The sequence below is a fragment of the Neofelis nebulosa genome, chromosome 9 (genome assembly GCF_028018385.1).
Source record: "Neofelis nebulosa isolate mNeoNeb1 chromosome 9, mNeoNeb1.pri, whole genome shotgun sequence".
NCBI classification, from domain to species: Eukaryota; Metazoa; Chordata; class Mammalia; order Carnivora; family Felidae; genus Neofelis; species Neofelis nebulosa.
In genome coordinates, this window is record NC_080790.1 from 80,417,811 (window position 1) to 80,440,872 (window position 23,062).

Here is a 23,062-nt window from a genome sequence, read left to right on the forward strand (position 1 = left end):
TGCATATTTTTCAGTGTGAAGTGGACCATTAAAACCAATCTAGTTAAAAGGTAAGATCCCATGAACTCTGGTGTCAGAATGACCTGGGTTTAATCTTGGCTTTAATATTCTTTAGCTGCATGACCTTGGACAAGGACTTAACTCCTTTAAGCTTTCTCCTCTTAAAATTTTTTTTTTTCGGGGCGCCTGGGTGGCGCAGTCGGTTAAGCGTCCGACTTCAGCCAGGTCACGATCTCGCGGGTCCGTGAGTTCGAGCCCCGCGTCAGGCTCTGGGCTGATGGCTCGGAGCCTGGAGCCTGTTTCCGATTCTGTGTCTCCCTCACTCTGCCCCTCATAGAGAGCTCATGTGCTCTCTCTCTCTCAAAAATATATAAACATTAAAAAATTAAAAAAAAAAAAAAAAAAAAAAAAGATAAGAGAGATTAAGGTAACTTTCCAAAGTCACACACAGCTAATGGAATAGCTACAATTCAAGTCCAGGTTTCTGTCTCCAAAAACTCATACTTAATCAGCCTTAACATGCTGCTACACTGGATAGAAAGGCCTGGTTTCCAGCTGCAGTGTGACACTTAAAAGTCATGACATATTGGGCAACTGACTCATCCCATTTAGCCTCAGTGTCCTCATTACAAAATGAGAGGCTAGACTAGTTGACATTTGATTCCTTACAAAGCTATTGTATAACTGTATGTACTAACCATTATCTCCAGCAAACAAGAAAGAAAGCAAAGGAGGGAGGAAGAAAGAATCCATGTGACAGCGCAGAGCCCCAGGAGGGCCTTGATCTCACAAATTGTGAGATCATGACCTGAACTGAAACCAAGAGTCAGATGCTTAACTGAAAAAACCCAGGTGCCCCCCAATTTTTTAAAGAGCAAAACCCTATTTCAAACGAACCTTTACAAAAAAACAAAACCCAAATACCAAACAAATAAGAGTAATATAAGACCTTATTTTTAAAGTTCAATCTATATACTTACTTATACTTACTACTTTGTCCATTCCAGCATAGTAGTATACTTACATACACTTACATATACTTACTATTTTGCATTCCAGCATAGTAGTGAGAAAATCCTGATTCACACACATTAGAACTATTAATATTTTCAACTATTTAAAAGAAGTTATATCCCAAGGTCTATGTAAAAAGTACATAACCTAACAACTAAAGGTACAAAACATTTCTAGTAAGTAGTATATTTGAATATTTGTTTTGTGTTTTTAGTGTACTTAAAAATACATACAATTTTAAGACTGTAAAACCTTTCAAGTGTTTTGGAACTGAAGTTAATAACCTATTTAAAACAACTAGCAGTTTTAATCAGGCATGCAACAGCACTTATTATATCTGGAGACAGGAACCTTATTTAATGAGTGATAGTATCCTCAGTACCCATATTTTCTTTTCTTCTTTTTTTTAATGTTTATTTTTGAAGGTGAGAGAGAGAAAGAGACAGAATGCAAGTGGAAGAGAGGCAGAGAGAAAGGAAAACAGTCCACACAGAGCCCAACGCAGGGCTCGAACCCACGAACTACAAGGTCATGACCTCACTGAAGTCGGATGCTTAACCGACCTAGCCACCCATGTGCCCCCCCTCATTTCAAGCATCTCACTTAGAATTTAGTAAGGATTTCACAAATGCTTTTTTTTTTTTTTTAAACACAAGATACTCTATCAGATAAAAATTTCTGTGGGAACAGAGAGCTGACAAACATTTGACTGAGTTGAACCCAGAAAACTACGTAGGATTTTACATTCAGATAAGCTGAGGAAAATTGGTGAGCAAAGCTGTTAAGGAATGGGGGAGAGCTGTGGCCACAGAGTTGAAAGCACACTTTTCAAAGAACTAGGAATAATCTAGTTTGAGAGCTATAGGATGAATTAGCTTAAAGACCACACTGAGAGGACATGGCAGGGTTTGAATTTATGCTCTGTGGAGTCTTCGAGAAAGAACTAGGACCACTGGATGGAAGCTATAGGAATGCATGCACATTTTAACTCACTAAAACGATCATACCTGCTCCAAAATGAACTGGCTTGCACCCCAAGACAGTATACCATCACTGGAGTCACTGCAAGAGGCTGAGTGGTGGCCTATCTCTAACTCAGCAATACTGAAGACGTAATTCACACACAGACAATGATTAACTTGAAGACTTGAATTCCCTCCTAATCCCAAGATTCTGAGTCTGTGATCTAAAACAAGGGTCAGCAAACTAAGCCCTTGGGCCAAATCTGGCCCACCTGTTTTTGTAAATAAAGTTTTATGGAATACTACTCTCATTAATTTACATACTGTCCATGGCTGCTCTGAGGGCTATAATAGCAGAGCTGAACAGATGCAACAGAGAGTACATGGCCCACAAAGCTCTGGTCCTTCACAGAAAAAGTTTGCTAACCCTTGATCTAAAATACAGCCAAAGACTACTACTTTATGAAAACAAAAACAAAGTACAGTATTTGTTCTAAATATTTCCATTATCCACTATTTCAGATACTACTCAGAGAGGATAGGGTAGGTTATGCTGCAGTAACATATGACCCCAAAATTGCAGTGACTTAAAACAAAGGTTTATTTTTCACCCATGAAACATTTCCATCCTCTGCCATCATGTCCATGGAGCTGTGGCTCCATGTTATCTTTATTGACATCCAGACCGATGGAGCAACCTCAATCTAGAACACTGCCAGTCATTGTGGCAAAAGAAAAAGAGGGTATAATGAAACACAAACTGACTTTTAAAGCTTTATCCCCAAAATGATATATACCATTTCGCTTACATTTTGTGAACATGGCCAAATCTGACCTCAACAAGTAAGGAAGTAAAATCCTTCCCCAGGGAGGGGAAGCAGATTTTGGTGAACAAAAATACAATCCACCACAGAGTGTATTTGGAAATATTTATGTAAGTAATTTGTCTTCCCTACTTCTACAACCTATACCAGTAGATCTATACTGATGTTCAGCCTAAAAACAAACAAAAAAGCAAAAAAACAAACAAAAAAATTTAGCAAAAATTACTAAGCAAACAACTTAGTAATTTCATATTTCCTAAGATAAATATTAAAACCCAGAATTACTTAAAGATTACTCTCTACTATAAAACATGCCTAGAATAAAAAATCTGAAAATAGAAGAAAATACATCACTCATACATAGTTCTATGCCCCAAAAAACCACTGTAATGTATTTGCTTCTATCATGTTTTTTCCTGTACTTTTCTGTTTGATTGTCCCCTACTTTTCATTTTACATTCTACCCTTTCACATTTACCAAAAATTTTCCTATATTATTATAAATTATCCATTATTATCTTTTGAATTGTTATTTAACGTTTAATTTATTTTGAGAGAGAGCGCGTGCGATCGAGTGTGCACACAGGGGGAGAGGCAGAGAGCCAGGAAAGAGAGAATCCCAAGCAGGCTCTGCTATCAGTGCAGAGCACATGGGGCTTGATCTCACAAAACTGTGAGGTCATGACCTGAGACAAAATGAAGAGTCAACTGCTTAACCAACTGAACCACCCAGGTTCAGTTTTAGGTCACCTTAAAGATGGTATAATTTATAACTAAGTTTCTATTCTTACACAGTGCTTTGCTTTCAAACAAAACAACATGATTAAGATTATCTTTAATATTAACTTATAATGGAAGGCCAATTAGGCTTATGGCCTTAGAATATACTCTCAGAAGAATTATTGAGCCAAACGTTATAAGCATATTAAAGTCTCCTCGTGTATTTCATAATGCCATTTTCCAAAGCCAGTATACCACCTTACACTCTTGCTCCATCAATGAATGGGTTGGCTATTCTCATCCATCTGTTTATGTATTAGGTATATTCACATAATAATTTTTTGAAATTAAATAAATTTGCACAAAATTTATCCTGCTTCCTTATACATTTCTCTAATAGTGAAGGTGAACATATTTACATGTTTGTGACTCAGGTCTATTTCCTGAAATAAATGGTTTCTGAAATCTGCCCTTTAATCTATTGGGATCTGAGTGTTTTATTCCTTATGATTTTGATGGATAAGCTTTTTTCCAGTCATCCAATTTGTTGCAACAAATTATACTGAATAATCCTACCCTCTCCCCCACTTATCTGTGGTTCTTTACAACTTAGAATATTTAAAGCAGTGCTTAAGTGCTAGGCTGTTCTAAGTGATTTATAAATATTAACGCAGTAATTTATAATAAGTACATATATATATACAAATGATATCTAATTTACATACCAAATTTATATACAGAGAATTTATTTCTGAGCAATTCTAAACCATGTATCTGCCTATTCTTACACCAGTTACGTCAAGTTTTAAATGCTTATAGCCTTCCATAATAGGTTTTGACATGTCAGAGCTAGTTCTCTCCTCACTGTTCTTCATCATTGCCTTAAGGTACGCTATTGTGGGGGAAACAAAACATAAGTCAGATAATTTGCTGTAGCAGGTTGGCTAATAGCTAACAGTACTAATAACAAGGACAAAAGTATTGGGTTTGAAGAAGTATTGCTATTGCAACAAAAGGATTTCTGGCATTCTAAAAACCCAAACTATTCCCCAGAACTTCTTATGTAAAATAATAATGGGTGTTCTTAATGACAATGAAGGCATTCTAGGATCCTAAAGTATCTTCTCAAAGTTTAAAATTATATTCCACAATACTCCTGTAATTTTACAGAACATTCTATAAGAATGTTTTGAATGCAACTGAAGTTCAGAACTAAAAACAACCTTAGTAAGAGACAATTACACACAGTAAAAGTAGAAGGCATCTATCACAGGACCACAACTTAGGCCTGACGTTCTGCAAGTGAAATCCCACCATAGCAAATAACCACTACAGAATGCAAAAAGAAACACATGAAGACCACTCTCATGTCTCTAGGCTCAGTTTAGAACAGTTTTGGTTATCTGGTTAAAATAAATTCTAAAAACAAACTTTAGGGACGGCTGGGTGGCTCAGTCCATTAAGCATCTGACTCTTGGTTTCGGCTCACGCAGGCCATGATCTCACGGTTCATGGGTTTGAGCCTTGTGTCAGGCTCTGCGCTGACAGTGCAGAGCCTGCTTCGAATTCTCTCTCTCTACCCTCCCCTGCTCGTGTTCCCTCTCTCTCAAAATAAATAAATTTCAAAAAAAATTTATTATCTTGCACAAAAGCTTTCCTTGATACATCTCTAATGAGAAAATATTCATCATGCGCACCATTTCATTCTGTATATCCAAAGAGCTTGATTTAATGTTGGTTGTGCTACATACATGGTAGAAAGAAGTAAACCAAATGGCTGCTTACACCTCCTTTGGTCCTACAGTAGTAATATCCTTCATTATTTCATTATTTCATTTGAGTCTCACAATCCTATAAATTAGAAAAGATAATTTAGCACGGTTACTGATAAGGAAATAGAAAAAAATTAGGTGACTTGTCCATAATCACTTAGCTATTGTGCAGACCCTTTTTGTCTTCTGACTCCCAACTGTTATTCTTCCTCCAGTAGCTATGCTTACTCTCCTGACTCCTTTCCTACCTAACTACCTTAGAGTTACCACATTCAACTATAAGCCACATACACTTAACCAAACAAAAATTGAAGAAAAGATTCAAAAGCCTAGAGAGTCGTGAGTAACTATCAGGTGCAAACACCTATTAGACACTGGACAAAAATACAGTGGGTGGCATAAAATAATACAGTAAGTCTCTCCCATGTTAGAGGTTAAATTCCTATATCTCTGATTTATAAGATCAGAGTCTCACAGAAAATTAAAGAAAGATATGTATTTACAAAAAAATAATTTCTGGAAAGCATACGTTTCTTAATAAAAATTAGATTTTTCACCACTAAATGGGGCTCTTTTCCTAAGACATCACAAGGTTCAGAAAACACCAAAGTAAGGTTAAGGTCATTAAAGTTTTCAAACAAATCCTTATCACTTGAAATGTAAGCCTGTCATACTTGCATATTCCCTTGTTCATTTTGCAATGCATGCCAACATGTTTGCCTGCCCACCTATTTTTTCACAAATCTCAGCAGTGCCAAAGCCGTTGGACCTGGTCTTTTGTCTACATATTGAAAAAAGTACAAAATAACCAGAACACCTCTTGCCATATTAACTGTCCTGATCCCACTCAACAGAAGATAGCAATTACAGTTCACAAGATTTGGTACTAGCTCACTCTGGGAGCTTTCACCAAAATAAGCATGCTCAGGGCCTATCTCCCAGAGATTACAATTCAGTAAAAGCCTACAATGCAGCCTATTTCTTAATTAAAAGCTATAAATTCAAGAAGCCGGAGTTGAATTAACATATGAATGAAAAGATTTTAACAGTATGATGTACAAATACAAAACCCTGTTATTCACTCATTTACTCAACTAATATTTATTAGCCATCTTACAATGTACCAGGCACAGCTCTAGGCCACTGGGATACAGCAATGATCAATAAAAACTCATCTCTGTGCTCCATGGTAGTACTTCTATTTCACTGGGCAGACAGAAAACAAGTCAAATAAATGATACCAGTTCAGGTACAAATAAATTCTATAAAGAGAAATACAGCTGGACAAGGGGTCACGAAAGCAATTGAAGGGTAAGGTACACCTATCTTGGATAAGTGTGGTCAGGGAAAGTCTCAAAGGAGATGACATTTGATCAGAGATGTGAATGATGAAGACCTGGGGACATCAGATGGAATAGCAAATTTAAGGCCCTACAGTGCTACCTCTGTAGCCCTCATGTTTGTCTAGGGGCTACTACATAAAATGTGCTTTCTGACTCCAAAAAAACTTAAAACATAAAGTAAGACCTGACAATATAAGACTCAGGTATCAAAATAAATGTTTCTAGTAGTGCTGCTAGGAAATTTAAATACTATGGACTGGCTTAGGAAAGGAGGCAAAATCTAATTTAATCTGAGTCTTAATGGACTATAATTCCAGTTCACAGTATAATTCCAGTTCACAGTAGTGAGGAAAGCAGCTTTTCACAAGAGGTAAAAGCACAAATGGAAGCGCAGAAACAAAAGTACAAAGAAAAAACCTAAAACATCAGAATAAGCCCAATGACCAAAATTAGAGAATATAAAGGTGAAAATGTACATTACGATCAGGACAAGAATGCCTTTACCCTTCCTCATTTAGAAAATGCCTCTTTATCCAGACTGGGCTTAAAAAGTCAATCCCTTTATGAAGGATTCACTAACTCTCAAAGGCAGTAACTTCTCTTCTGTGTTGCCATCCACCTTCCTCTGTACCTCTCAGAGATTATTACTCACCACAAAACCCACATTATTCATCAACCACCATCTCTGTTCAAACCTAGTTACTAACACACAAGCAGCATAGAAAATACATTTGTTCAATCAATTAAGGTGGAATACAATGGGATGGAAGGTCCACAGACTCCAAAACTCAACAGAGTAAAGACGTCAATTCTCCTTAAACTGATCTACAGGCTTAATGTAATTCCTATCACAATCACAACAAGGTATTTATTTTATAAACAAAGACAACCTTATTCTAAAATTTATATGGAAAGGCATAGGCCCTAAGAATAACTAAAACAATCTTAGCAAAGAAGAAAATGGAAGTATCATTCTACCTCATGTTAAGGCTTACAATACAGATAATCAAAAACCAGGTGGTACCAGTGAAGAGAGACATGCATCAATATAATAAAACAGAGAATCCAGAAACAGACCCAGATACGTCCAACTAATTTTTGATAAAAGTGTGAAAGTAATCTAATGGAGGAAAGATAATATTTCAACAAGCAGAACTAGAGCAATGGGATACCCATAGGCCACCAAAAAAATAAGTAAAAATTAACTCAAAATGAATCATGAACTTAAAACATAAAACTATGAAAATTTTTAGAAGAAAACAGGGGAAAATCTTTGGGATCTAGTATTAAGCAAAGACTTTTGAATTGAAAACACAATCCATAAACGTAAAGATCCATAAACTCAACCTCATGAAAATTAAAAACTTTGCTCTGCAAAAGACCATGTGAAAAGGATGAAAGACAAGCTACAGACTAAGAGAAATATCTGCAAACCACACATCTGACAAAGGAGTAGTATCTGGAATATATAAAGAACTCTCAAAACTGAAGAGAATATAAAACAAATTAGAAAATGAACAAAGATGTGTACAGAGTTTCACTGTCAAGGACATACAGATGGCAAACAGACGCATCAAAAGATGTTCACGATCAGTCATCAGGCAAATAAAAATTAAAAGCACAATGAGACACCACTACACATATTAGAATGCGTAAATTAATTTAAAAAACAAAAACAAAAAACCCAATTGTCTTTACGAAATGCTGGTGAGGATGCAGACCAATTGCAACACAAATAAAAACCACAATGAGATAGCAGGACACACCTATTAAAATGCTTAAAAAACACTAAATGCTAACAAGAATGCAGAGAAATGGGTCGCTCATAAATTGCTAGTGGGAATATAAAATAAAATAGCACAGCCACTGAGAAACCATTTGGCAATTTCTTTAAAAAACTAAACAGGCAACTACTGTATGTATGACTTAGCAACAGCTCTCTTATGTTCACACAAAATCTGTACACAAATGTTCAGAGCCAAAACCAGAAAATAATCCAGATGTTAAATTATTTTTAATGTTTATTTTTGAGAAAGAGAGAGAGAGAAAGAGACAGACAGAGCCTGAGCAGGGGAGGGGCAGAGAGAGAGGGAGACACAGAATCTGAAGTAGGTCCCAGCCTCCGAGCTTTCAGCACAGAGCCCGATGCCTGGTTTAAACTCAAGAGCGGCGAGCTCATGACTTTAGCTGAAATGAGACACCTAACTGAATGAGCCACCCAGGCGCCCCAATAATCCAGATGTTCTTAAACAGGTAAATGTTTAACAAACTGTAGAAAACCCATATAATGGAATACAACTCAACAATAAAAGGGAAAAAACTACTGATATATACAATGTGTATGAATCACTAGAGTATTATCTTAATTTAAAAAGCTAATACTAAAAGGTTGTATACAGTATGTTCTTTTATGTAACATTCTTGAAATGAAAAAAGTATAGAAATGGAGACTAGGTTAGTAGTTAAAAGGACTAAAATGAGGCTGAGAGCCTTTTGTCTAAAAAAGGGCAGCATGAAGAATCTTTGTGGTGTGGAAACATTCTCTATCTTGAATGTATCAATGGCAATTTCCTGGTTGATACTGTACTATGGTTTACAAGATATTACCATTGAGATAAACTGGGCAAATGGTTCATAGTATCTCTGTAGTATTTCTTATAATGGCATGTAAATTTACAATTACCTCAAAAAAATTTTTAATTAAAAAAACAAAAACAAAAACAGGATGGAAGGTGAAGAAGTTAAAGAATCTTTTTATTAAATTAAATTAAATTAAATTAAAGAATCTTTTCTTTAATTCAACGGTAATTGGTTTGCAAAGGATGGGAGTCAACAGAGAGAAGTTCAGGTGGCACACCTGGGAGCTTCAAAGGAGTCAAGAAAACTTGGAATGTTGGGTGCCTGTGTGGCTCAAGCGTCCGACTCTTGGTTTCAGCTCAGGTCATGATCTTATGGTTCGTGAGTTTGAGCCTCATGTCGGGCTCCGCACGGGCAATGCAGAGCCTGCTTAAGAATTCTCTGCATCTCTCTCTTTCTCCCTCTCTCTGCCCCTCCCCTGCTTGCTCTCTATCTCTCTCTCAAATAAACATTAAAGAAAAAGAAAACCTGGAATGTTAGTCTATGGGGAGCATGATTAAGAATCAACAATACAGCATTTCCTACTTCTCTTACTGCAGCTAAAGCACTAATTGACTATACTGCTAATTCATTACACAGAGGCTGTTGATTCTTTTATCTACAGAGTATTCACTAAAACTGAAAATATTTCTAAAAAAATTGTATCATCACAACTTGCAAGTCCCTATGAAATTCAACATAATGGAATTTTACTTGTAGAATTATAATAATGTTATCCAAGCAACAGTAAAAATTATTATCCCTATCCTAAAGAAAAGGATAGGGAAAAATAATGAAAAGGATAGGGATAAAACTGGGTCCAAATAAAATGAGTCCAAAGAGAAAATGTCTTATGGTCACACAAAAATTGGTAACAAAAATAGAATCAGAATTCCCGATTCTCAACCATGGGAGTGATTACTATAGCTTTTATTTTCTCCCTCACACAAAGGATCTCTTTCTTAATAATGAATAAGGGTACCCTCGTAAACTGGGGACTTCCGTAACTGGCTAATATAACAAGCGATGTTTCTTCTTTTTTTAAAAAACATTTTTAATCTTTATAATGCATCTCAGGAAAGTCAGTGGAACCTGAATGTTCCAGGATACTTAAGCAGAAAAGTTGCATGTTGTGAACTTTCCCAGAGCTGCACCAGCATTCATTGTGAGGTAACATTCTTAGACTAAAGATGCCTGATAAAACTCAACCAGGAAAACGTTTTCAGTTAATTAAAACTTAATTTTAATTCAATAAATATTTCCTGAGTGGTTAATGCCCAGAGACACCAGGATACAACAGTAATGAAAATGTGAAAGTGTTTCTCTCGCTCTTATCCAGTAAAGACAACTAAAGAAAGATCCAATAAATGCTAACAAGCCATAGCCCCAAAGGAGCAGAAGTCACCTATCCCAGTAGGAAGACAATCAGACAAGTTAGAGGAAGTGATTTATAAAGAGACCTTAAAGATAAGTAACACCCCGCTGAGAAGCAAAGAGAGAGACATATAATAGAATGACACAAATCTTTATAGCCATTCACTTAAAAAAAAATAAATAAATAAAGTGATCTTAAGAGAGGAATTCTCAAGAGATGAAAACTTTAGTAATAAAAGCTGACAGCCAACAGACAAGTGATAACTGACTTTACAGACCAGAGAAAGAGAAAAACCTAAGCTGGCTATGTGGAAGCACACGAGAGTCTGTTTGGTGCCAGTGAAAGCAAGAGAAACTCATGAAAAAGAGGCACTGGGTATCTCCAAAAGTGGTCATGTGGATAGGTTCTGAAACAAGAAGTTTATGTTTTAAATTTTGTTTAAGAGACAAATTAGAATTCCAGATGTCCTCTCCCACCCAAAAAGAAAAAACTATCCTGTCCCTTCCAGGGAGTAGACTCAATAACAAAAGGAATACAGGAGGGGAGAAGTGGATATAGGGGATGAAAAAAAAAGAACAAGATTAAATGAAATTCTGTTTTTTAAATTGTGAGAACTGTGGCCTCTTTCTTCTCCAAGCTAGGTTTATATACCCTTCTCTAAGCAAAATTCTGGGAAATCTAACACACACACCACACCCTCCTCCCCTATCAGCTCAAAAGGATCTATGCAAATCCACCGATGAAATGGCCCTACCAGATGCCACTATACTGAAGCTCACAGTGTACATGTCCCACACATGTGTGATGAGCTTCCAATCAGGTGGTTAAGAAAGAAGACTATTTTTAACCTCATTTGGCTTTTTCAAACTTGATAAAAATTAAAATAAAAAACACAATGGCAGGTATAGGTGGGATGAAAAGGAAATGTCCAAGACAATAAGCGGAGGTTTTTATCATTTTTATATACAAGATAACTAAAAACAGAATTTAAAGCAAATCACACTCAATCTTAATGAAAGTACATGCCAAAACAGGATACCTAAAAAGTAAAAAGTACTCAACCTGTATATCCATTAACATAAATGGCAACTCCACTAAAAATCGTAGATGAAGTTCCATCCTTTTGTAGAGCAGCATCTGACCGAAACTGTTCCTCCAATTTCTGGACCTTGGCAGCCATATACCCACCCTGGAATTAAAAGAGAAAAAGTAAACCAATTACAAAGGTTGTATTTTCTAACCCCCCCCCCCCAATTTTAACAGAAATTTACATTAAAAAGAAAAGGACCTTATTCTATGCTAGTGACCAAGGTATAATGACATAGGATATAATTATAAATATTCACCATAAGGCAAGGCAATAAAACAGGTTTTTCTATCAACTCAATTCTTAATTATTTTATCACATTCTTATAACAGTTACTTTAAAAGTGGGAAAAGGTAAGACAAGAATAATGAATTTAATGCTACAAAATATTGTTCTTATCTACAAAATCAAACAGAAGTTACACAGAAGTTTAAACCAATTAAAAATTTGACAAGTGGTCAGTAAGAGTGTATTTTCAATTGGTTTCCACTATCTTCTGAATACAGGAAACTTAGAATTAGTAATTTAAAGCAAAATGAAACAGTTCAACAAACGAGTACAGCTCTCCATACATGTAGATAATACAATAAATGATTCAGTGGCCAAATTCTGGATCTAATCAATCTACCTGACAGCAGTAATAATTTTCATTAGAGAACATCAACCTCGGAAAGAACATAAAAACATTATTTTTGCTAAAGACCTATACAAATCTATGAACTTAGCTACACTTTTCCTGAACATTAAACTTAATTATGTGATAATTAAGCTTAATTATGTGAATTATCGATTGTTTTTTGATTTTACTTTACTGATAAAGAACTATCCATTAAATCTTTAAAATACAGTCATAGAAATCTTGAAAGTAGTACTTATTTCCTCCAAAATGGAAATTATTTTGCTGGTTTTGATTATTCAGATATTACATGCTCATTGTGGAAAAAAAATTTTTTTCAGAAAATATAAAGAAAATGTAAATTAGGTATAATCCCATTCACTGTTAATATTCTGGGATCTATTTTTTAAATTTATTACTATGTCTCAGAATATGCACATTTTACATAAATAGGATCATAGAGAATAATCCTTTATGAAACACGATTTTAGTCAAGGCCATCTCGAGTTAAGAAATAAAAAGCTAAATAATGGCTGAACAGTGTTCTACTGCATAGTGATAATTAACTTGACCAATCCTCTACTACAGTATATCTGGTATTTTCCTGTTTTTCAGTATTACTAGCAATGCTGCAATAAAATTATCACAAATAAATATTTGTACACCAGAACATTTATTTCCTCAGGATAAAATAAAGTTCGGGTGTTAACAAGTTTAAACAAGCTTTCAATACATTGTGAAAACTCAGAAGAGGTGGTATCTAGAGTGATTTACAATTTTTAAAAATGCCTTAAACCACACTCCAACCTACAAGAACGAAAAATACCTAGACAATTAAATATAATTATTTTTATTCTTTTAAAACACACCCATTTTTCCCAGCCATCATTTTCAGCTCGCCTCCTCCCTCCACCTCGTCTCATGGTGGAGCGTCTGTATTAAGGGGGGAAAAAAAAAAAACTGTCAATTTTATAACGTAATACTAATTGACATTTTATTTCAAGTCAAGAAAAATGACATTTTAAAATAAACTCAAATATTCAATTTGTGAAAGTTAAAACTTTTCCCAAAGCATAACATTCTCCTGCTTCACAAGTGAGATTTGTACCTAAAACACCCTTCTATAGATAAATATGTTTAAATTATAACTATTATAAATTTTTTATAGCAAAAACATTTATGCATTCCTATGCACCAAATCTAATACGCACTTGTGTAAAACATCACCACATTAGACTAACATGGCCATGCTTGTTAACATTAATTAGTATTAACAGAACCCAAGAAAACATTTTCCTTCATGAATTGTCTTCTAATATGGCTCTTAAACTGGCTTTACTATTACATACTAGACACTTAAGAGTACAGTTATAGTGTAATTCATCTATTATGCAAAAACTCCTAAAAGAAGTCAATTAAAACAGCATATCTTAAGGGAGATAATGTAGAAGGATTATCACTTATCACAAACTATTAAACTGGCATTCTCCTTAAGGCTACACTTGACCCACTATGCTGTTAAACCACCCAAATGACCAAATAATGGCTTATCTCAAGTGTTAGGTGCCTTAGTAGCTAGCAAGGTTATCAAATGGTTCAGAAGTCAAAGCAGGCACTAAATGAAACTCCTTACAAAACTCATCTAGCTATACGGCTACATCTTGAGACCCGACTGCATTATCCTTCACAAAACTAACTCACCCTCTATTTAGGTTATTTTTCTTCTACTACATAAGTTAATATCAATTAATATGTTACAGGAGAAGCTCTGTACATTATCCAAGTCAAATTAGCTGTGATATGGTTTATAAGAATTTGTTACTGAGTGAAACCTTAAAATATGACACTTTAGACACACACATAAGCATTTTCTCTCAAATATTTCTACACTTGATATATTGTGCAATGTAGTTTTTCCTTGCTGACATTTATATTATGAATGTTTACTGTCAGCTTTTAAAAAGGGCCTAAAAGATATGTAGAGACCTTCTCTTAAAAAGGTAAGTCCGGGGGCGCCTGGGTGGTTCAGTCGGTTGAGTGTCCAACTTCGGCTCAGGTCATGATCTCACAATTTGTGGGTTCAAGCCCCGCATCAGGCTCTGCGCTGACCGCTTGCTAAGAGCCTGGAGCCTGCTTCAGATTCTGTGTCTCCTTCTCTCTCTGCCCCTCTCCCGCTCATGCTTTGTCTCACTCTGTTTCTCAAAAATAAATAAATGTAAATAAATAAATAAATAAATAAGTCCTATAGAGAGACAAGGGGCATGAGCAAAGAGCTCTGTGAACAAGAGGCAACGTAATTAATCCAGAATAGGGGATGTGGATGCTGGCAGAGAAGATTTGGTGTTGTTTTCAGTTTGACAAAGGTAGGGGCATGGCTACCCAATGTATTCATTATGAGTCCTAGAACTGCCATATTGTTCTGCTAAATACTTCTATTTTCAAGAGGTACACTTTGTCCAGTCCCTCAAGACTTCTCCCCTTATCTTAAAGGAGTAGGGGAAATGTGTTAACACAAAGTTCATGACTTCGTATTAACTTTGAATCTATACATCTGCTCTTAATAAGTAAAGAGTTTGGGAGTTCTGGCCCTTGTATGTTAGGAATGCTCACAAAAATTAAAGGGAACAATCAGCTAAATGAAAAGTAAGTTAAAGAATATATTATTCATTTAAGATCTACTGGGTAACTACTGCAAAAGGCCAATATGAGAAATCCTAATCAGTGGTTTCATGAGGGTAGGAAAGTATGAAATAAAGTTGTAAGTTAAAAAAAATTTTTTTCAAGCTTCTTCTTCTATTTCAAAGTAATAAAGCTATCCCAGACAAATGTTTAAGCTTTGAAAAAGTAAAAGACTGAAATTAGTAATTTCTTCATTTCAACTAATTTGAATACAGCAAACTCCTATTGATTGATTCAGGATTCAAATAGACTGAAAAAAAGGGAAAAAGAAGAAACATTTCATTTTATACATTCAAATTCTATTTTTGAGAAAAACCCATAACAAGTAGTTAACTAGGTTATTGGGATCAATCTTCCTGGTGAGAAAGAAGAAAACTAAACAAAACATTATTTTTTAAAAAACAAAATAATGAAAAATTACTGGGCTCAGATTTAGAAGATGACAAAGAAACCCTGCCAGCTCACCTGTCCTCCCCAGGTTGGGACAGCTTTTTCCTCTGAAAGCATGTGGCAATTATAACAGTCTGGGCAATGTTTCTGAACAAACACAGCGCTAAGGGAACAACAGTTGGAATTCAAGGGTCCTCCAAGCATATACATCTCCACACTTGGGATTAGAATCCTAGGGGTAAGTAAACTGGAGGTAGACAAACCAAATTTTGCCAAAAATGTAGCCTGCCTTGGATTATTTCAACCTCTGAAAGTAAATTAGATGATCCTAAAGAACACAAATACATGGAGGTCAAATAACATGCTACTAAATAATGAAATGAATCAACCAAGAAATCAAGGAGGAAAAATGAAAAAATACATAGACACATGAAAATGAAAACACAATGGTCCAAAATCTTCAGGATGCACCAAAAGCAGTTCTAAGAGGGAAGTTTATAACAATACAGGTCTACCTCGAGAAGCAAAAAAAACTCAAATAAACAACCTAACCTTACACCTAAAAGAGGTAGAAAAAGGAGAAAAAACCCAAAACCCGTAGAAAGAAGAAAAAATAACAATTAAAGCAGAAATAAAATAGAAACCAAAAAAACAACAGAACAGATCAATGAAACCAAGAGCTGATTCTTTGGAATCAAGTGTTTACCCAGACTCATTAAAAAAAAGAGGGTGCCTGGGTGACTCAGCTGGTTAAGCATTCAACTTCAGCTCAGGTCATGATCTCACAGTTTGTGAGTTCAAGCCTCATGTCAGGCTCTGTGCGGACAGTTCCAGGCCTGCTTCAGATCTCTTTCTTTCTCTCTCTCTCTCTCTCTCTCTCTCTCACCCTCCCCTGATCACTCTCAAAATTAAATAAACAAACATTAAAAAGAGAGGGGGGGTACTCAAATCAACAAAATTAGAAATAAAAGAGGAGAGGGGTGCATGGGTGGCTCAGTCGGTTAAGCATCTGACTTCAGCTCAGGTCACATCTCGCAGTTCATGAGTTTGAGCCCTGTGTCAGGCTTTGTGCTGACAGCTCAGAGCCTGGAGCCTGCTTCAGATTCTGTGTCTCCTACTCTCTCTGCCCCTCCCCTACTCACACTCTCTCTCAAAAATAAATAAAAATTAAAAAAATTTTTAAAGAAAGAAAAGAGGAGAAATAACACTACAGAAATATAAAGGATAGTTAGAGAAGATTATGAATAATTAATTATAAGCCAACAAATGGGACAACCTAGAAGAAATAGATAAATTCCTAGAAACAGTAACTTCTCAAAACTGAATCAGGAAGAAATAGGAAATGTGAACAGACCTATTGCCAGCAATGGAATTGAATCCGTATTCAAAAAACTCCCAACAAACTGAAGTCCAGGATCAGATGGCTTCACAGGTGAATTCTAGAAAACATTTAAGGACGAGTTGATACCTATTCCAAAAGCCAGAAGAGGAAGAAAAGCCTCCAAATTCATTCTGTGAGGCAGGCATTACCCTGGTAACCAAAACCAGATAAAGATACTACAAAAAAAGGGAACTACAGGTCAGTATCTCTGATAAGCAAAGATGCAAAACTTCTCGACAAAATATTAGCAAGCTGAATCCGACAATATGTTAAAAAAAATCATTAACTATGATTCATAATGGGATTTATCCCAAGTATGCAAGGGTGGTTCAATATTCACAAATCAATCAATGTAGTACATCATATTAACAAAAAAAGGGAAAAAAATCATATGATCATTTCAACAGATGCAGAAAAAGCATCTGACACAGTTACAACACCCACTCATGATAAAAATCCTCAACAAAGTAGGCTTAGAGAGAACATACCTCAACACAAAGGCCATATATGAAAAACCCACAGTTAACCTCATACTCAATGGTGAAAACCTGAGAGCTTTTCCCCTAAGATCAAGAACAAGACAAGGATGCCACTCCCACCACTTTTATTGAATATAGTACTGGAAGTCCTAACCACAGCAGTTAGGTAACAGAAAAAAATAAGAGGCATCCAAATTGGTAAAGAACAAGTAAAACTTCCATTATTTGCAAATGACATGATATTATATATGGAAAACCCTAAAGACTCCACCAAAATACTACTAGAACTGATAAATGAATACATTAGGATTGCAGGATACAAAATCAATATACAGAAATACATTGCATTTCTATATACTAATCATGGAGAAAAGAGAGAAATTAGTAAAATAATCCCACTTACAATAACACCAAAAAATAAAAAAATAAAATAAAATACCTAGGAATAAACTTAACCAAGGAGGTGAAAAACCTATACTCTGAAAACTATAAAACATGAATGAAAGAAACTGAAGATGACACAAAAAAATGGAAAGATATTCCATGCTCATGGAAGGGAGAACCAATATTGTTAAATTTCCATACCACCCAAAGCAATCTACAGATTTAATACAATCCCTAGTAAAATACCAACAGCGTATTTCACAGAACGACAACAAATAATCCTAAAATTTGTATGGAACCACAAGACTCTGAATAGACATAGCCATCTTGAAAAAGAAAAACTGTAGATATCACAATTCCAGATTTCAAGATACACTACACAAAGCTGTAGTAATCAAAACACTATGGTAGTGGGATGAAAACAGATACAAAGATGAAGGAACAGAAGAGAGAGCCCAGAAATAAACCCACGATTACATGGTCAATTAATCTTGGACAAAGGAAGCAAGCATGTGCAATGGGAAAAAGACAATCTTTTCAACAAATAGTGTTGAGAAAAATAGCAACATGCAAAAGAATTAAACTGCACCAGCTTCTTACACCATATACAAAAATAAACTCAAAATGGATTAAAGACCTAAATGTGTGACCTCAAACCATAAAAATCCTAGAAGAGAGCACAGGCAGCAATTTTTCCAACAATGGCCATAGCTACATTTTTCTAGATAGGTCTCCGGCCTCAAGGGAAAGAAAAGCAAAAATAAACTATTGGGACTACAACAAAAATAAAAAGCTTCTGCAAAGCAAAGGAAACAATCAACAAAACTAAAGACAACCTACTGAATGGAAGAAGATATTTGCAAATGACATACCTGATAAAGGATTAGTAATACCAAAAAAATCCCAAATAATCCAATTAGAAACAGGCAGAAGACATGAACAGACATTTCTCCAACCACAAACATATACACATGGCCAAAAGACACACGAAAAGATGCGTAACATCACTCATTAGGGAAATGTAAATCCAAACCACAATAAGGTATCAATTCACACCTGTCAGAATAACTAAAATCAAAAACACAAAAAACAACAAGTATTGGCAAGGATGTAGAGAAAAGGGATCCTTTGTGAACTGTTGGTGAGAATGCACACTGGTGCAGCCACTGTGGAAAACAGTGTAGAAGTTTCTTAAAAAATTAAATGATTTACCCAAAGAATATGAAAACACTAATTCAAAAAGATACATGTACCCCTATGTTTACTGCAGCATTACTTAGAAGAGCCAAATTATGGAAGCAGCCCAAGTGTCCATCAACAGATGAATGGATAATGATATATATATACACAATGTAATATTATTCAGCTATAAAGAAAAACGAAATTTGCCACCTACAATAACATGAATGGAGCTAGAGTATTAAGCTAAGTGAAATAAGCCAGTCAGAGAAAGATAAATACCACATGACTTCAATTCTTATGTGGAATTTAAGAAACAAACCAAAAAGAGACAAGCCAAAAACAGACTCTGAGAACAAACTGATAGTTACCAACCAGAGGGGAGGTGAATGGGTGAAATAGGTGAAGGGGATTAAAGAGTATTACTTACCATGTAATGTATAGAATTCCTGAATCACTATATTGTACACCTGAAACTAATATAACATTGTACGTGAACTACACTGGAATGATAATTAAAAAAAAAAAAAAAGATGATCTGGAATGCTCTAAACCATCTGGCAGAAGCAATGTAAACCCTGTACAGGGAATGACAACATCCTAAACACATGTTTCTGAAAACCATTTTGAAAATATAAAGTCTGGCATACAAATAAAAATAACCAGGCACACAAAGTAGTAAGATCACATGAGTGAGAACCAACAGAAACAAAGTAAACAGACCTACAAAGACTCCAGATACTGATTTTTTTTAAATATATGAAATTTATTGTCAAATTGGTTTCCATACAACACCCAGTGCTCATCCCAAAAGATGCTCTCTTCAATACCTATCACCCACCCTCCCCTCCCTTCCACCCCCCATCAGCCCTGTTTGTTTCCAGATACTGATTTTAACCCAGTTAAAGATTAACTATGCTACCTATGTTCAAGGAAACAAATAAATAGCTGCCATGGGTGGGGAAAACAGATTTCATTCAAAATACTCAAAGGAGGACCAATTACATAAAGGCTGTCTTTTCAACAGAAACAATAGTGCCAGAAGACTACACTGAAAGAAAATAATTACTCAGAATTCTATACCCAGAGAAAAATTCAGTCAAGAAAGAGAACATAAAGGTATCTGGGGCAAATTAAAAACAGAAGCTAATGCCACCAGCAAACTTGTACTACAGGAAATCCTAAAAGATATCCCTCAGGTAGAAGAAAATATTAGCTTGGAAGATCAAAAATACAGGAAAAATGTAGCAAGGAAAACAATAAATATCTGGATTAATCAATGTTAAATACTGACTAAATAAAAGTGCAGTAATGACAGTCAATCTGTTATTTTTTGTAGAATATACAGCACAGTGGATCAAAGAATTATGAATAAAAGAGTAGAAGAGGAAATGTTTCTAGTACAGGCTGTGCCACTAACTGGTTTCACTGATCTCTGGTACATCTCCATTTCTCTGGGTCTCAATTACATTGCCGGGTCTTTAAGAGGTTTGGGTAGTTGACTACTAGATTTACCATAAATTGAATTTATCTGAGAACAGCAGAGGAATTCCAATTTGGGAAACTCCTGTGGTAGCAAGGTATTAGGCAAGCCTGTTAAGGGTTTGGGGCGGGCTGTATTTATGGGCAAGGATTGTAAAGAGGGGGAAGCCCAGGTGGAATCCAAGCAGTAAGTTCACTGGCTTGAGGATGGGGAGAGATTTTTGGCAGACATTCATTGGTCAGGAGAGGTCTCCATCTTCTGTAAATCAGGCATTTACAGCAAATCAGTGCCTCAGTTCTTAAGTTCATTCCTCTGAGGGCACGTGCCTGAGATTCTCCATTTCAAATCCTCTGGTTCCATTTTAGATTAAAATTCTTCCACAGTTCCCTTTTGTAGTCCATACAAGACACACAGAAATATTTTCAGAAATTAAATATAAAAATTAACATTATATCCATATACTTTAGCAACATACTTCAATTTTAGAAATTACATTGTGTAACAGTTTTGATGCTCTACATTTATTTATGCAGACCTCCTAGACTTATTCAGAAAAGACTTAAGGCAACCAGTCCTATCAAATTCATTTAAATAATATGTATACACCAAGATGGCCTGTGACAGTGGACTGGGGTAAAAACCTAACTAAATCTGGTGTTTGCTACATACTGGGAGTGGCAATTCATCAGCCCTGTCACTGTTGTAGACAACAGTAGTATAACTCTTCTTTTGTCAGACAAAGATGCTAGATAGTTCAGTAGACAGCTGTAGATTACTTCTCATAGCATAGGTAATTATGACATGTAAGAAATAATTCAGATGTGTATAGGAGAGACCACATTAAACTACCTATAGATCAAAGCTAATGGAATATTACTGTGTATAAAGCGCTATATTATACTAAACAGTACTGAGATAAATCAAATTATAGACATTTTTATATAAATTTTAAAACTTTACAATCTAAAAGGAAATGAGCACCAATTAAGGAAATACTAACTAGCCCTACAAACGAACTTAAGAGGAAGATTTCATGCAGAAGAGTAGGGAGGACAAAAAAACAAAAACAAAAACAAAAACAAAAACAAAACCTGGACACAAAGAAAACTACATAACCCACATCTAAGATGCTGGCAAAGAGCAGTAACAGACCAACCTGGCATGCAGCAAAGCTCCCTGACAACCTAAACTGTAAGGTCAGTAAGAGACAGGAAGGTGACAGGTGAAGGTGACAGACAGGTGACAGGAAGTAATAAGTAGGCTTATCAGACTTCTGTTCATATGTACACAGCACCAAAGATTGTTCATACTTCACTTACTTCAGTTAGACCCACACTCCTCTCCTTTCTCATACTCAAAACACTGCAGAATGAATATATGAAGAACATACTATGTATATAAAATAATCAATAATCTTGCATATGATAGAAAGTCAACAAGTTCTTATTTAATAAAGAAAATAAACTTCTATGTAGGAGATAAAGCAAGGTAGAAATAATAATGTCTCTAGTATAATGTACCCCAATGTATCTATATTTAAAACTGTACTTTGTATATTTAATCTTATCTGTTTTTTATTCTCTTTTTTTTTAAGCTTTTATTTTTAAGTAATCTCCATACTCAACGTGGGGCTCAAACTCATGACCCTGAGATCAAGAGTCACATGCTCTACTGACTGAGCCAGCCAGGCACCCCTATTTCTCTTATTTTAAAACATCTTTCCAAAGAATCACAGTCAGATTCTGTATTTAACAGATAGAATATACGATATGCTCCCTCCCCCCAAAACGGTACACAGACCAGATTAGCAAATGATACACACTTTTGATGCTAACAAGAACCATCCAACAGGTGGGATTAAATGTAAGTCATTTAGGGGGTTCTAAACACTACAGTGCTTTCTTTGTAGTGTGAAATCAGGAAACAACATAAAAACCTATTTGTGGAAAGTGGTATGCCATGAAGTCAGGGCTTATGTTTGTGCTAACCAGTATAGAGCTTCAAAAAGAGGCACCTATGCCTCTCAAGACAGATTCAGGGGAATAGTTCTCCACTCCAGATGACTGATTTGTTTCTTCAAATAGGACTTCCCCTAGAATGGAGAACAGTAAGTCAGGACACCACAACTTGACAGAAATAACCCTTAAAAACAACACACATGCTCTGTTCTTATCTTCTCTGTTCCAAGCATCCTTCTGACTTACAACATGTCCTCTTGACTAACCCTGCTCACTAAGAAGAGAATGCCCTTTATCAACAAGTCATCCAATTATCAAGTCACACTTATAAATAAAAATTGGCCTTCTAGATGAAACTCTTGCCGACTATGTTCCCAATCTAGTCCCACGACCTTGAGGAAAGTGATAAATGTTTCTGAAACTGTAATACACAACCTAAAATAAAACCTATGTAACCTATGGACTTCTCCTTATCCAACAGCATCAATGCTGAAGTCAATTGCTGGGTTTTTAAAAACTAGTTAAAAAATGGATAAAGAATGAACTCATGTATGCAAAAGTACCCTTATCCCTAGCATTTAGGGTATGCCCTCAATAAACATTAGCTGCTATTATACTAATCTACTGCACCAAGTCACAAAGTGAAAATCAAATGAGACCACATGTATGGAAACTCTTTGAAGATTATAAAGTACACAATATCATTATTTTAAATGTGCTATCCATGGTGTACAACATAATGGAAAGAGCAATATATTTAGTGACACAAGATCTGGGCTTTAATCCCAGTTCCACCACTG

General features: G+C 35.5%; 1 protein-coding gene across 5 annotated transcripts in view; it reads right to left on the reverse strand.

Annotated features, from left to right (window-relative positions):
- The window catches only part of REV1 (REV1 DNA directed polymerase), an 89,863-nt gene that overhangs the window by 47,323 nt on the left and 19,478 nt on the right, over nt 1-23,062 (reverse strand). For 2 of the 5 annotated variants that reach the window (XM_058684406.1, XM_058684405.1), the window contains exons 2-3: nt 13,199-13,262; nt 11,689-11,815 (exon numbers count right to left, since the gene is read on the reverse strand). In XM_058684406.1, the coding sequence (XP_058540389.1) occupies nt 11,689-11,815; nt 13,199-13,252 (181 nt within the window). In that variant the 5' untranslated portion in view covers nt 13,253-13,262. Of the gene's footprint in view, nt 1-5,217; nt 5,372-11,688; nt 11,816-13,198; nt 13,263-23,062 lie in introns of those variants that run through there. The other 3 variants (XM_058684409.1, XM_058684410.1, XM_058684408.1) reach the window with 3 other exon arrangements.